The 16,255-nt window shown below is 51.4% G+C and overlaps 1 protein-coding gene across 2 annotated transcripts; it reads left to right on the top strand.

Moving 5' to 3' along the window:
• Window positions 1-608: 608 nt before the first annotated feature.
• On the top strand, window positions 609-14,212 carry LOC136487050 (oligouridylate-binding protein 1-like). 2 transcript variants are annotated; one of them, XM_066484168.1, is made up of 12 exons: window positions 609-946; window positions 1,724-1,785; window positions 2,056-2,158; window positions 9,868-9,944; window positions 10,181-10,242; window positions 10,353-10,440; window positions 10,568-10,643; window positions 10,736-10,766; window positions 10,872-10,985; window positions 11,824-11,909; window positions 12,034-12,207; window positions 13,656-14,212. In XM_066484168.1, exons 1-12 carry the CDS (start codon window positions 791-793, stop codon window positions 13,956-13,958), a joined length of 1,332 nt encoding a protein of 443 aa, XP_066340265.1. In that variant the 5' UTR covers window positions 609-790; the 3' UTR covers window positions 13,959-14,212. The 2 variants fall into 2 exon arrangements, with proteins under 2 accessions (XP_066340265.1, XP_066340266.1); XM_066484169.1 differs by having other exon boundaries at window positions 832-946; window positions 1,580-1,785.
• Window positions 14,213-16,255: the final 2,043 nt, after the last annotated feature.

Below are 16,255 nucleotides of genomic sequence, written 5' to 3'. Positions count from 1 at the left end.
TATATTTAATACTCAATACATGTGTCCAAATATATGATGTTACATAGAGTAAGTTTAGGGAGGAACCAAACGAGGCGTAGATCCCAAAAATCAGCACATGCATATCATTCTGCCACGTGCTGATCCCGCACCGTCGCAGCACGACACACATCCGGGGCCACACCGATCCTGACACACACCGGATCCTCCGCCTGCCTCCCCTCACTGACCTCCCTCCTGCTCCATCCCTACCACTCCGCAACCCCGCTGTGTCAGCCTGTGTGCTCCCCGCCCACGTACGCCGCGTCTCCGCCCTCCGTGATCTCTCCCTGCGCGGTGGGCCCACCTACCAATCAGTAACACCTCACTCCAGCCGCACCAAACACCGCGATCTCGCTCCCGTGCTGAACTGCTGCGCCCACAGGATGACAGGAACGCACACTTTTGTACACAGGCCCTCAAGTTGCTCTACAACCGCAACCACCATCCACTCCAGAAACCACTCACCCACTGACACTCTGGGGCCAGGGTACGGTTGGAGATCGCAACAATCTCAGGGGCTGGAATAAAAAATCCTCACGCCCATGGAAATATCCGGCAGCGGCCCGTCACCACCCCCGCGACGCCGCGCTCTTCCTTCTTCTCTTCCCCTCGGCTTCGAGGGGTTATTTTTATTTCTTTCTTTCCTTTTTTTCCCTTTTTATTTTCTTTTTTCGTTTTTTTTCTCGTTCCTCCCGTTGGGGTTTTGCGCCCCAACGAACCCTAATAATCGCCGGGGAGGGACCGGCGGCCGATCGCCCCGCCGGCAGGCATGCACCCGCAGCAGCGGATGAAGCAGGCCGCCGCGGCGCAGCAGCAGCAGCAGCTGATGCAGCAGGCCCTGCTCCTGCAGCAGCAGCAGCAGGCGCAGCCGCCCTTGTTCCCCGGGCACCACCACCCGCACCCCGGCCTCCTCGCCGCGCCACAGGTGGGTTTGATTTCTCGTCTCTCCGGTTCAATCGCGTGGGCGGGAATCGACGATCGATGGGGTTCTGATTTGGGGATTTCCGCGCTTAAGGCAGCCGGTGGGGTTCTGGGGTTTCGGATCGGATTTGTAGGTTCCGGGCTGAAGAGCTATTAGGGGTTCTGTGGTTGCGGTTTACCGCTGGAATTTTGGGATTTAGTAGTGTTCTGCGGTCGGTTATGTCAATCGCATCGCCATTTGTCGCGATTCTGGGATTCTCGTTGTGGGTGCGCGGCCATTTGTCGCGATTCTGGGATGCGGGTCGTCGTTGCGTGTCACAAACAATTTAGATTTCTAAATTCCTGCTAGGGTTTGGTGATTAAATGTTCTCGTCCGGCTGAGTTTGTTTTTGGTAATCGGTAATTTTAAGATCATCTTTTATCATTATGTGCATGGGGCGAATATTGTGGTGTCCGAATCTTGTTTTTGGTTCACTTTTAGTTTATTTTTTTTCCAAAATATAATAAGATAGGTATGTTTAGTGGTGCACACTTTCCCAGTTTTGGAGGCTTTGCTTTTGTGTGATCCGGATATTTATTTGTTGGACTGTGATAGTGTTGTTTGATGAGTCACGATTGTTGTTTTCTTTTTTCTTAGTGAAGGAGACCTTTTCAAACTGCAACATCCTCCGGCTACAAACTGAATGCGTGATTTTAGTAGAGCTGTGAACTAGTTATGAAATCAGAGATGTTAACACTGTTCTTCATAGAGCCTTCTGCTTACACTTGTATGTCTTTGCAGATGGAGCCCATAGTTAGTGGAAACCTGCCTCCTGGGTTTGATTCGAGTACATGCCGCAGCGTGTAAGTGTTGGAAGTGGTTCTTTCCCTGATCTTATGACCTAGGACTGCTATAGTGCTAAATTCGTCTTTTAAGAACATCTCCATAAAAATATGGCTTTATTTCCCCCTTAGTTTCTGAATGGTCGAAATGAAACAGGGCCTTTATGCAGAATGTTCTGTGTTTAATGTTATAGATCAAATTGCCCTCTGCATGTGGTAAATCTGCAAAATAATGTTGACTACCCTTTCCACATTTATCCTTTTTGTGCTCATCGATCACATTTTCAATAGGTATGTTGGCAATATCAATCTTCAAGTGACGGACGCAGTACTGCAGGAAGTCTTCCAAAGTATTGGTCCAGTAGAAGGGTGCAAGCTCATCAGAAAAGAAAAGGTGGGTCTTTCTTTCTTTTAATTAAAAAATAAAAAATGGCTAAAGATAGTTTGTAACAGATAAATCCATACCCCCACCTACCCCCAACACCCACTCGCCTGAAAAATTGTGGCTGCCTTTTCAGATTGCTCTCTGCATCTTATTTTCCCTTTTCTTTACCCGTATGTCTCAAGTGTTAGTCGCTTAATTCTCACTCTTGGTAGTAGGAGAATTCTTACTCTCATCGAGAGAGGATGACACTAGGAGTTGGGGCAATTTTCTTGTCTATTTCTCACACAAGCTCACACAAATGCCATACCAACCTGAGGGGTTGGGGTTACATATTTATAGCTGCTAGGCAGCCAAGCATATGCCAAGATGCTAGTCTAAGATGCTAGTCTAAGGTGCTAATATGCTGTCCTAATATGCTGTCCTCTAAGATGCTGTCCTAGATGCTAAGATGCTAGTCAAGGGTGCTGTGCTGTCCTTGGCACTTGGCAGCAACAACAGTCCCCTCCTTGTGGCAGCAGTACAGCCAACAGCCCCACAAAGCAGCACAGAGACTTATCCATCATTCTCCCCCTAAGTCTTGTGCGTCGTCTTGTGGGGGAGTTGAACCATCCCGGTCCTAGAGCAGAGCTCAAGGAACTTGATCCTCCCAAGGGGCTTGGTGAGCAGGTCCGCAAGCTGATCCTTGGTGTTGATGTAGCTCGCCTTGATGCTCCCTTCCTCCAAACAACCTCGGATGAAGTGGTACCTCACCCGGATGTGCTTGCTGCGTTCGTGGAACACGGGGTTCTTCGCCAGGGCTAGAGCAGACTTGCTGTCCACCCTGAGCTCCACCGCTCTAGTGTCTCTGCCGAGGAGATCACCAAGCAGTCGAGCGAGCCAGAGCGCCTGAGTCGAAGCGGTGGAGGCCGCTATGTACTCGGCCTCGCAGCTGGACAGGGCCACCACCTGTTGCTTGACCGACTGCCAGCTAACGAGGCACTTGCCGAGGAAGAAGAGGATCCCGCTCGTGCTCTTGCTGGTGTCGATGTCGCCGGCGTGGTCGCTGTCGCTGTACCCGACGAAGTGTGCCGCCCCAGGGCACCTCGGGTAGTAGAGGCCGTGGTCGAGAGTCCCCGCAACGTAGCGGATGATCCTCTTCACAGCCTGCTAGTGCTCCGTCGTCGGTCGCTGCATGAACCGACTAACGTAGCCGACGGAGAATGCCAAGTCCGGCCGTGTGTGGGCGAGGTAGCGAAGGCTCCCCACAAGACGCCGGTACTGCGTAGCGTCCACCTCCTCCGTCGTGCTGTCGCGGCTCAGCTTCAGCCTCTCCTCCATCGGAGTGAGAGCTGGGTTGCAGTCGGTGAGCCCAGCTAGCTCAACGACGCGCTTGGCGTAGGCGGTCTGTCGAAGCGTGATCCCAGAGTCATCCTGGTGTACCTCGATTCCCAGGTAGAAGGAGAGAGGCCCCAGGTCACTCATCTGGAAGGTGGCCTTCATCTCTTCCTTGAATGCCACCACCTCCGCATCCTTGGTGCCGGTGATCACCAAGTCGTCGACGTAGACACCCACCAGCAGGGCATTACCTCCATTGCCTCGTCGGTAGATGGCCGCCTCGTGCGGGCTTTGCTCGAAGCCCATCCCCTTTAGCGTGGAATCCAGCTTGGCATTCCACGCCCTCGGTGCCTGCCGCAAGCCATAGAGGGCCTTGCGCAGGCGGAGCACCTTGCCCTCCTTGCCGGGGATCGCAAATCCCGGCGTCTGGTGCACGTAGACCTCCTTCAAGTCGCCGTTAAGGAACGCCGACTTGACGTCCATGTGGTGAACACGCCAGCCCTCCTGGGCAGCTAGCGCAAGGAGGAGTCGCACGGACTCCATCCGTGCCACGGGAGCAAAGGCGTCGTCGAAGTCGACCCCCTCCTGCTGCACGAAACCTCGTGCCACCAAGCGAGCCTTGTGCTTGACGATGGCACCGGCTTCATCCCTCTTCAGCTTGTACACCCACTTAAGGGTGATCGCGCGATGACCACGAGGAAGGTCAGCAAGCTCCCAGGTGCGGTTCTTCTCAACCGCATCCATCTCCAACTGCATCGCGGCGCGCCATGCCGCGTGTCTCTCGGCCCCTACGAACGACCGAGGCTCGCCGTCGTCACACGCAAGGTGCAACTGCGCCTCCAGGTCCTCCAGGTCGTGAGGCACCAGTCCCGGCACCGGCTGGTCGCCGAGAAGGTTCTCCACCGTACGGTACCGCAACGGCTCACCGTCGTGGTACGCGTCGACGCGCTCCTCGTCGTGAGAGAGCGGAGTAGCGAGCTCAACCGGGCCGTGCTCGACACGAGCTGGTGGTGGAGTAGACGTGCCCGGAGTGGTGCCTGTCGGTGCTGGAGTGCGTGGCGTTGCCGGCTGTGGTGGAGCCGGCGAAGAGCTCATCGCAACCGAGGTCCTGGCTGGAGAGCGTGGTGCTGTCGGAGTAGCAGGTGCCGGGGTCGGTTGAGGCTCGGAGACTGGGGTAGACGCGCTCGCCGAAGAAGAACTGCCTACTCCCCCAGCTCCCTCGAAGTGGACGTACTCGACAGTGAAGTCGTCGTACGTCGGAGCTGAGCCGTCGTCCACTGCCTTGTCCCACGCCCATCCTCGCCCTTCGTCGAACACAACGTCGCGCGCCGTGCGCACACGCTGTGTCTTCGGGTCGAGGATGCGGTAGGCCTTCGAGCCCTCCGCGTAGCCGATAAACACTCCCGGAGTGCTCCTGTCGTCGAGCTTGCTGATGTGGCCAAGCTCCTTGGCGAATGCGAGGCAGCCGAAGACCCGCAAGTGGGAGACCGCCGGCTTGCGCCCATGCCAAGCCTCGTACGGCGTCCTGCCGTCGAGCGCCTTGGTAGGCGAGCGGTTGAGGATGTAGACGGCCGTCACCACCGCCTCTCCCCAGAAGATAGCCGGCATCCCCCTCTGCTTGAGGAGGGCCCGAGCCATCCCCACAACCGTCTGGTTGCGCCGCTCGACGACGCCGTTCTGCTGCGGGCTGTACGGCGCGGAGTAGTGGCGCTGAATGCCCTCGTCAGCGCAGTACGACGCGAATTCAGCCGCCGTGAATTCGCCGCCGTTGTCGGTGCGCAGCACGCGCAGCTTGCGGCCGCACTCCGCCTCCGCAGCAGCCTGCGCGCGTCTGATGGCGTCCGCAGCCTCTCCCTTGCTGCCGAGGACCATCACCCACATGTAGCGGGAGAGGTCGTCGACGAGCAGCAGGAAGTAGCGTCGTCCTCCCGGTGTGGCCGGTGTCACCGGGCCACACAAGTCCCCGTGCACGAGCTCGAGCCTCTCCTTGGCTCGAAAGCTCGCCCGCTGGGGAAAGGGGAGTCGCCTCTGCTTCGTCAACACGCAGACGTCGCAGAGCTGCTCCACATGGTCGAGGCACGGCAGGCCTCGCACCATCTCCGTGGCACTGAGCCGCTTCAGGGCCTCAAAGTGAAGGTGCCCGAAACGCTCGTGCCACTGCCACGCCTTGTCGTCCCGACGAGCAGCGAGACAGAGGGGTTGTGCCACCTGCACGTTAAGGACGTAGAGTCGATTTGCGCTTCTGGATACCTTGGCAAGAAGGCGACGGCGACGATCCCAAATCCTCATGACTCCGTCCTCAACCACCACGCGCGAACCGTTCTCATCCAGCTGTCCCAAGCTGATGATGGAGTTCCTCAACGCGGGGATGTAGTAGACTCCGGTGAGCAGCCTGTGCTCACCAGACACGGCGGTGAAGATGATGGAGCCGACGCCCTTGATCTCGACGCTGGAGGCATCCCCAAACTTGACAGAGCCTCGGACGCTAGAGTCAAGCTCGGTGAAGAACTCCCGTCGACCGGTCATGTGATGGGTGGCGCCGGTGTCGAGGCACCACCCGTCAGTCTTGTCGTTGCCGGAGCTATCGCCGAGGAGGGCGTGTGCTTTTGGCTCGTCAAGGTGGAGGAGAGCCGCTGCGGCCGGTGCCGCTGGAGGTAGCTCGATGCTGGCATGTGCCATGAACAGAGCCGGCTCCTCCTCCGCCTGTGCGACGTGGGCCTGGCCGCGTCGTGGCTGTCGGCAGTCCTTGGCCCAATGGCCAAGCTGGCCGCAGTTGCGGCAGGTGTCGTCTCGTGCCGGCTTGTGCCTGCCGGCGGCGCCGCCCTGGGCGCCTCCGCGGGCATCACCCTCGGCACGTCCTCGCGCCCCGGCCTGGGCGTCTCTGCGCGCCTTGCGCGGCTTGCCACGCTTGCGGCCGCCTGTCGCGGAAGAAGGCTCCCCCTTCCTCCGGTCACCTTGGCTGGCAAGCCACTGCTCCCGAGTGAGAAGGAGCTTCCCGCCAGTGGTGATGGGCCCCGAGAGGGACTGTGGCTCATCGCTGTCGACGACCTTGAGGCGACCTATCGCCTCCTCGATTGACATCGTGGAGAGATCCAGCAGAGACTCGATCGAGCGAGCCATCTGCTTGTACTTCTCGGGGACGCAGCGGAAGAGCTTTTCGACAGCTCTCTCCTCGCCGTAGGTGTCGTCGCCGAACTGCACCATCTTCTGCAACAGAGTATTGAGACGGAGAGCAAAGTCATCAACGTCCTCACCTGGCTTGAAGGCCAGGTTCTCCCACTCCTTGCGAAGTGCCTGCAGTGTGGACTTGCGGGCGCGGTCGCTGCCGATGCGTGCCGCTGCGATGGCGTCCCAAGCCTCCTTGGCAGTCCGCTTGCTGGTAAGCGAGAACTGCATCTCGGGCGGGACTGCAGCGATGAGAGCATCCAGCGCCCGTCGATCTAGGTCGTAGTCGACGTCGCCATACCGGACTGCCTCCCACATGTGCCGCACCTGGAGCTTTACCCTCATCACCGCAGCCCACTCGACGTAGTTGGTCTTGGTGAGGGTAGGCCACCCACCGCCGGGACCGACGTCCCTGACAACAGCCTGGAGCCCGTGGTAACCACGGTATCGATCCGGGGAGAGAGAGCCACGCTGCCTGTGAAGGCCGCGCTCTCCATCGACCCGTCGGTACCGATCCGGGGAGAGAGAGCCACGCTGCCTGTAAAGGCCGCGCTCTCCATCGACCCGTCCGCCACCGTTGCCGTGCGCGCCTCCTCCAGGAGCGCCACCGGCGCGTCCGCGCCTGTCTGGGCTGCCGCCGCGCTCGTGGGCGTGCGCGGCTGCCCCAGGAGCGCCACCGCCGTGCGCGCCTCCTCCAGGAGCGCCGCCAGCGCGTCCACGCCTGTCTGGGCTGCCGCCACGCTCGTGGATGTGCGCGGCTGTCCACTGCGCCGCCCGCGCTCGCGCTGCCTCCCTCTCTAGCAGCTCGAGGTCCGCGTCGGCGGTGTCGTCAGCGGAAATGGAGCTGCCGATGCTGCCGCGCAGAGCCTCGACCTCCGCCGCCGCCGCACGCGCTGCATTCGCCGCCGCCGCTGCTTCCGCCTCCACTCTGGCTGCTGCCAGCTCCGCCGCTGCTAGCCTCGACGCCCTTGCCGCCGCCGCAGCGGTCTCTGCCGCCGCTCGCTCGCGTTCCTCTGCCGCGGCAAGTTCAGCCTCCTGCCGACGCCGCGTGCTCGAGGCGACCGAGCGCTGAGACTGACCTGCGGACATGACGCGCTACCGGGGGGCTGCTGCGTGGGGAGAGGGCTGCTTCAGACGAGCTGGGAGAGGAGTGAACAGGAGCGGCCGGAGGAGCTGCTGCTGCCAACAGATGGGGCTGTTGTGGGGCTGGGAGAGAAGATGAGCAAGAGATGCTCAGGCTACAGGATAATACGGCTTTGATACCAGTTGTTAGTCGCTTAATTCTCACTCTTGGTAGTAGGAGAATTCTTACTCTCATCGAGAGAGGATGACACGAGGAGTTGGGGCAATTTTCTTGTCTATTTCTCACACAAGCTCACACAAATGCCATACCAACCTGAGGGGTTGGGGTTACATATTTATAGCTGCTAGGCAGCCAAGCATATGCCAAGATGCTAGTCTAAGATGCTAGTCTAAGGTGCTAATATGCTGTCCTAATATGTTGTCCTCTAAGATGCTGTCCTAGATGCTAAGATGCTAGTCAAGGGTGCTGTGCTGTCCTTGGCACTTGGCAGCAACAACAGTCCCCTCCTTGTGGCAGCAGTACAGCCAACAGCCCCACAAAGCAGCACAGAGACTTATCCATCATCAAGTCTAGTTACCATGGAAATACACACGTGTAACATGCTTTGCATATTTTCATTTTCATTGTCTTAGGCTCTTGTTTTGATGAATTAAATGCCTGCATTAATTCTTTCAATACTTTCTGCTAAGTTTGAGTTATCTGGTGCTTAATTGTATATTAGCCAGTGTTCGCCTAAACGGATTAAACGGCCGTTTAAACGGCTAGTAAACGGTAAACGGTAAACGGTGGTAAACTGTTTTGTTTAGGGGGTAAACGGAAATTAAACGGTTGACTGTTTGAATGGTCAAAAAACGGGAAAAACGGCCTAAACGGAACGGAGATAAACAACATTAAACGGGCTAAACAGCTGTTTAAACGGTCGTTTAGGCGAACACGAGGTAAATCTAATTCAGTTTTGTATGGATAAATTTGTATACTTAAGTTTATTATATTTATAAATGTGTACACTTGATGTGTTACATGCATAAATATCTATATTTGGTTCTTTTCACATGCATAAATATATATACACACCAAAATAATTGATTTTTACTCGGATAAATATGTATAAATGCTAGAATACTTGATTTTTTACATGCACATATATAATTATATGTATTTTTTTTTAAAAAAGTATAAAACCGTTTAGACCGTTTAACTTCGTTTAAACATCGTGTAAACAGCCTAAACGCTAAACGAAGGGCGACCGTGTAAAGACCGTTTACCGTTTAGGAAAACATTGATATTAGCTGTATTAAAATCACTGTGATACATAAAATATTTATTTTAGTCACTTGAAAATATTACGAGAAATTTTACTTATCGGGGAGAAGAGGAGGGGATTGGGTTGGTTATTGATCCTCCTCCTTTTTTAATTGTATATATTATGCTAAGACCTTTTTAGGAACAAAAGTTCAATTTCAGCTGGCTGACTACAATCAGCGGTGTGCTAATCTTCTTTTACTGGAATGAAAGCACACATGCACTCTGCAGTTCAGCCTAACCTATTTATCTAGGTGGACATAAGAGTTTCATTGGTATTCATGTTAGTTTGTAAAAGTTTGATGAGTGCAATATGGTGAACTCTGAACTGAGATAGCATCGGGGAGCTGAGCCATGTATGTTACTGTGGTTTGACTTGTGGTGGACTGTAGACTAACCTATTGACATGTGCTTCCATACCCATCTCTAACTTATTATGCTGTACTATCAGTTCAAACACATATGAGAATTAAACGTTTGTGGTTAGAACTGATCCATCCATTCTGTAGTTGTTGTTTACTGCCTTTTAGAGTGACACCTTTCGACTAGCATATTATATCAGGGAGTTGAGAGAATGCCATAGTTAGAACTTAGAAGCTATTAGATGCAACGAACATTTTGAATGTGAGTCATATTTATTTTATTGGCTAAACTTTGAATGGATCTAAATAATTATGATTTTAAGTATGGTTGTTCTAGTGCTGCCAAGGATTAGGATACCTTAATTTGGGATACTGCATGTCGTATGTTTAATTTGTTAATTGTTAATGATTTACTGTAGGTTTGCTTATCCTCTATAAATTAGATTGTTTATAGCAATGTGGCCTTCACACTTTCCATTATGATGTTGCAGTCATCCTTTGGTTTCATTGACTATTATGACCGCAGATATGCTGCACTAGCAATTTTATCTCTCAATGGCCGACCACTGTAAGTTTTTTTTGGTTTTGTACTCCATTTCTAATTGTAAGTCGTTTTGGCTTTTCTAGATTCATAGTTTTACTATGTATCCTAGACATAGTGTATATCTAGGTGCATAGCAAAAACTATGTACCTAGAAAAGCCAAAAAAAACTTACAATTTGGAACAGAAGGAGTATGTGCTAATTTCTATGAACACTGCCCTGTTTTTTGGCTCTAATTTTCTAATTACCCCCAAAAATCCAGGTATGGTCAGCCGATAAAAGTTAATTGGGCATATACAAGTACTCAGAGGGAGGATACATCAGGTTTGGAACTGAAGATGAATTAATAATATATTCTATATTTGTATTTTACTTGTTTCAAATCATGCAGGTATGTGAATGTATGGTTTCTGAATTCTAAGCTTTGTATGCAGGTCATTTTAATATTTTTGTTGGGGATCTTTGCCCAGAAGTCACTGATGCTACTTTGTTTGCATTTTTCTCTGGATACTCTACCTGCTTGTAAGCATTGCCTGACTCTCATCTCCCCTCCATCATTTACTTGTCACTGACATTTTAGCAGAGTAGTTTGCTAATTGTCCAGTACATGGCATGTCTATTTACCAGTTTAGCTTGGTAACTTTTGCAGAGATGCTAGGGTTATGTGGGACCAGAAAACAGGACGATCCAGAGGGTTTGGTTTTGTTTCTTTCAGGAACCAGCAGGTAGTGTCGCCATTTTTAAACTATTTGTGCATCGTTGCCGTGGACTTTTGGAGCTGCTGTTTCATCTCACTGTGTCATTATTTCCTTAACAGGATGCTCAAAGTGCGATAAATGACTTGAATGGTATGTTCTCTAGTTCCATGTTTCTAACTTATATATGTTCCATTTTGGAGTCCTAACTCCTAAGCTTCACAAGGTGATTACACCTGTTTACTTTTCTACTGGCAGGGAAGTGGCTTGGCAACCGTCAAATTCGTTGCAATTGGGCAACGAAAGGTGCTAGTGCTGGTGAAGAGAAACAGATTGTGGACTCCAAGGTTGACCTGACAAATGGCACATCAGGTAAATACATGTGCTTTGACTTGAGCTTCTATTTTTCTTTGTGTTTCAAAAAGCGCTAGCTGCTAGATGTGCCTAGCAGCCTAGGTGGTGCTTGACATTTGTACTTTCTATGGATGGTATGCCATGCTAAATAAAGTATTTTTTGGCATACTCCCTCCATTCCAAATTATAGTTCAGTTTTAGTTTTGTCCTAAGTCAAAGTTCTCTAACTTGATGTTATATCTAGACTACAAGTTCAAATAAATGTACTATCATGAAGTTTCATGGAGAATTTAATGAAACTAATTTGATGTTGTAGATATTTGTGCATTTTCCAACAAACGTGGTCGCAGTTAGAGAAGTCTGACTTAGGACAGAGATAAAGTGAACTACAATTTGGAAAGGATAGAGTATATTCTAACCTTAGTTTTTACTCCCTCCGTCCCAAAAAAATTGACATCCTAGTATTCAAAATTTATCCCAAAAAACTTAAGTCATTCTAGCCCACTAGACATAATGAGTCTATCCACTGTAATTGAGGGCGCTAATTAGACCTAAGCATGCTAACTAATCTGCATGCCTGCAATTGGTTCCTTAATTTTGTGTGCACTGTGGAAGGTTACCCATGTGACAGTCCTGTTTCAAGGGTAAACACTTCCTAATAAATAGGGTAGCACGGTCATTTTCCCATGATACTAATATGTCTGAAAAATCCTAGGATGTCAAGTTTTTTGGGACGGAGGGAGTACAATTTTAATTCATAGGTAAGATGGGAATTTGGTAGAAGCTATACGTGTCACAGTTATGGCTTGAAACTGACCTGCGACACCTTTTAATAATCTTTTATAATGTTCTGCAGAATCTGGAAAAGAGAATCTAAATGAAGATGGTCCTGAAAGTAACCCTCAGTTTACTACTGTCTATGTTGGCAATCTTCCTCACGAGGTAATACTCTTCCAATAGAAGAGCTGCTGTCTATGTTTTGGCGCTTTCTATTTGCTATTACCATTTTTTTGTTAACATTTTTTATTGTCTTATCAACGTTCTTCCATGTTTTCTTGATTTCCAGGCTACCAACAATGTTGTGCACCTGTTTTTCCATTCACTTGGGGCTGGCTCAATTGAGGAAGTCCGTGTAACTCGTGATAAAGGCTTTGGCTTTGTAAGGTACAGCACCCATGAGGAGGCTGCACTGGCAATTCAGATGGGTAATGGCCAACTTATTGGCGGGAGGCAGATAAAGGTATCTTTGGTTCTGGTTTTCACATTTCCTTGATAACGGGATTTAGTAAAATCCTGAAAGTTCCTAGGTCAATTTTTACAATAGAATAATATTGTTGGTGGATAACGGTAGTATTACTAGGCCTGCTTATGGGTCAAAACTCACCCTTTTCCAACCCACCCCCACCCCACCCCACAACAACAGGCTCAACCTTCCCAGCCCATTCCAAGCCACTCCAAACCCCCACTGAAAGAATTCACCCAACCCAAGTAGATCCAACCCAAACCCACCTACATTGACAGAAATTCGCTAGCGAGAGTGGCAACGGGGAGCAGTGTGGTGACGTGGAGAGGGACAGAGGATCTGGGTGGGCGGGTAGATGCGCAGTTGTAGTTCCGCACGAATCAGCGGCGGTAGGGGAGGACAGGGCGCCGCCACGGGCGCCAACTCCGGTGCTTCTGCTTCCACCGGTCCAGCAAGAACGGAGCTGCAGATCCTGCCCACCACGAGTGCCACCTTCAGATCCTGCACCTGTACATCAAGCCAACCAGACCACTGTCTACAATGGTGTCTACAAGCTCAGGACATTCGAGGAGTCCGACCTCTGCGAGGTCCTGCTGTACTGGTCGAGGCTGGTGACCGCGGCGGTGTCCTTAGTGGCCGTGGCCTTCGCGGTATTCCTGCTGGAGGGCAACGATGCCGTCAGGCAGGGCATCGACCTCCTGTACGCTGCCAGCGCCGCGGGTATGGTGCTGTCAACATGTCACTGCTCCTCATCCACATCTATGTCATGCCAACCCCAATCAAGCGCTTCCTCTAGGCTTCGCTGTGGGCTGTTGGGGTGCTTGGCTTCCTTGTGACCTACCTCGTCGCTGCCCAGCTGCTGGACGAGGGCTTATTGACGAGGATGAAGGGTGCTGCTGCACCGCATGCGAGGTGATCGTCCGCCAGAGCAAACCATGTGGTGGCAGCGTAGAAGAGAGCGCCGAGAAGGTCGAGGGCGAGGTGGCTCGGGTGTGTTTAGCCGTCGACTGTGGGACTGAGTTTCGCCATGTCCATGGGTTGAACCCACTGGTTCCATCCGTTCCGAGTATCATCTTCGACCCTAACCTGACCCACCCTGCCCCACATCTCTTATACTCCCGGCCCCAACCCAGCCTGCTGATTAACCAATTCGAACCCTTCTAAACGAAATCAAATGAGAACCCACCCCATTTAACCCAAACAAACCCAACCCATTAGCAGGCCTAAGTATTATGTGAATGGTTTGTAGGTAATATAAATTGGTTTATCTACATTATCCCCTGAAAATATAGCCAGATAGTAAAACTTTTGTTTTTTTTGGAATTTATTAAGGTATGTACAGAACATCTTGGTATGGTATGCACGATATTATCTAGTTGTTTAGTTGTATGAAATACATTGATCACAGCAAATTACTGAATAGTCTTTGCCTTAATTTGTTGCAGTGTTCCTGGGGAAGCAAGCCGACTCCACCAGGGACAGCATCCTCGCCTCTGCCTCCTCCAGCACTGGCACCATTCTCCACTGGAGTGTCGGCGACAGATTTCATGGCCTACCAGCGCCTGGCCCTGAGCAAGATGGCCACGAACCCAACATTAATGGGTCAGCACGCCTTGAAGCAGGTCGCTGCACTGGGGATGGGCGGTGGAGCCAGCCAGTCCATCTATGACGGCGGCTTCAAGGGCATCAATACTGCCACCGCCACAACCTCCGCCCAGCAACAGCAGCAGCAGCTCATGTACTACTAGAGTACTACTCCATGAGGCACCAGCTACCTATCCCTTCAAGAGGGAGGCGAGGATGAATGGATGATGCCCCTTACTACTCCCCTATACATATAGTAGATGAATTATTACCAGGACCTTTTTTTTTTCTAATCTTTTAAGACCCATCTAAGTAACATGTCCTCTATGCTAGCTATATATATACACCGTAGAACGTATGTATCTCCGGACACATGAAGACCCAAGGTTCTTATAATTTTCTGTGTTTCACCATCTTTTATTGTGCTGTATGGATTTTCATTGCCAATTACTGTATGTATTTATTTGATGGCGAGCGTCATGTTCTCATCGACTCGTACTAGTTAGGCCGTCCTACTGTTTGAAATGAAATTTCTAGCTTTTGCTATGCATATATGGAAGAAAAATTAGAAAATAGAGATCCTTTCTACAAACTGTAATGCTCTCTTCACGGCGTCCGGACGGACGCGGATTCTCCGCTCCTGTCCGCATCCATTCTGGCTAATATGCGTGTTCCCTCTGATGCTCAGGATGTTGATTTCTCGTTCTGGTGTTTGCTGCTCGTGCTCTCCTCCACTCTCCTTTGTGTTGCTGCTACTCTCCCTCCGCCTCAGCTATGCGCTGCCTCCCTTTCTCGCCATCCCTCCTCCGCCATCAACGAATGAGAAGCAGCATCAGCAGCAGGCTTCAAGGTCGCATGGCCGCCTCACCTTCTCTAGCACACCGGAGGGCCGTCTCGCCGCAGGGACCCCACCCGCCCGTCCTGTCATCGAGGGCGTGAAAGGTCGAGATGTCGAATTAGAGAGGGGTGAATAGTCTTTTCTAAATTTAATCGCACCGGCTAACCGAAACAAATGCGGAATTAAAACAATCGGTCTAGCCAAGACTATACCCCTCCATCGAAGTTCACAAGCACCTTATAAATATTCTAATTAAGCAACAAAGGTGTCGGGCTAGCTAGAGCTCACCTATCCAATTCTAAGAGCAATGTCACACAAACCTATGACACTAGTATTTTGCACATCGGGGAGCCTCTACACAATTCTAGTAAGCAAAAGCACAAATCTTCTAAGCTCACTAGCAATGCTCAATAACAAGGCAACCAATGTCAAATTAGAGAGCGCAAACACTTAGCTACTCAAACTAAGCAATGCGACTAACAAGTTTACACAAACCAAATTAGTCACGCAAGTGAGCTATTTCTATGCTACACAAGCAAGAAGGTAACTAGCAAGCTACACAAGCTAACTAATTATAAGAGCAACTACACAAGCATAATGCATGTGAAAGTAGTTTGTGTAAGGGGATTGCAAACCAACGGGAAGAACAATATTGATACGGTGAATTTTCTCTCGAGGTTCACGTGCTTACCAACACGCTACAACCTCATTGTGTCGACCGCTCACTTGGTGGTTCGGCGACTAATTGACATAATCCGTCAAGCCCGCACGTAGGGTACCATAAGAACCTACCCCGAAAGTAGCTAAATGACACGCTCAACTAGAGTTGCTCTTCGCGGCTCCCGCGGGCCGAGCACAATACCACTCACAAAGCTCTTCTCCGGAGCACCGCACAAGCTTCTTGCGGGCTTCGACGGAGACCACCACTAAGCCGTCTAGGAGGTGGCAACCTCCAAGAGTAACAAGTACCACCGGCTTGTAACTCGATTACCTAGTGCCATTCGATGCAACCTCACGATGCAATCGCACAAGTATCGCTCTCACACACAATCGGATGATCACTATCAAGCATATATGAGATGGAGGGCTCCTAAGCACTCTCAAGCATAGACACAAAAGTCTCCCGAGGTGCTCTCTCTTAGCCATGGCCGAGACCCCCTTCTATTTATAGCCCCCACGAAAATAGAGTCGTTGTACCCCTTCACTGGGCACTGCTTGGGGAGACCGGATGCTCCGGTCAGATCGACCGGACGCACCCTGCCAGCATCCGGTCGCGCTACGCCATCCATGTGTCGCTCTGCGTACAACCGGAGCCACTTGATCTCAACGATCGGCTGCCGCGTGCCAACGGTCATGTGATGACCGGACGCATCTCTACGCCAATACCGGATGCGCCACCGCCTTAGTCCGGTCATTTCCAGAGAGCTCCCTGAGCTTCTGTTTTGCGACCGGACGCGTCCGGTGCTGCACGACCGGATGTAGACCAGCGTTCGATCAGCTCTGCGCCCACGCGCCAACTCTAGCATTGCCTACGTCACCATACGTCACACGTGACCAGACGTAGGCCCTATGTGTCCGATCACCTTTACTGTGCAACGTCCGGTCACTTGACCGAGACCGCAC

Source organism: Miscanthus floridulus, chromosome 10, assembly GCF_019320115.1.
Source record: "Miscanthus floridulus cultivar M001 chromosome 10, ASM1932011v1, whole genome shotgun sequence".
In the NCBI taxonomy this organism is placed as follows: Eukaryota; Viridiplantae; Streptophyta; class Magnoliopsida; order Poales; family Poaceae; genus Miscanthus; species Miscanthus floridulus.
This window is presented reverse-complemented; position numbering and strand designations above follow the sequence as displayed.

Excerpts from the sequence above, each read along its gene's own strand:
- LOC136487050 (XM_066484168.1), top strand. The coding sequence starts at position 791 with ATGCACCCGCAGCAGCGGATGAAGCAGGCCGCCGCGGCGCAGCAGCAG. Across the intron at positions 2,159-9,867 it reads AGCTCATCAGAAAAGAAAAG|TCATCCTTTGGTTTCATTGA; the intron begins GTGGGTCTTTCT and ends ATGATGTTGCAG. Across the intron at positions 11,910-12,033 it reads TTGGCAATCTTCCTCACGAG|GCTACCAACAATGTTGTGCA; the intron begins GTAATACTCTTC and ends CTTGATTTCCAG.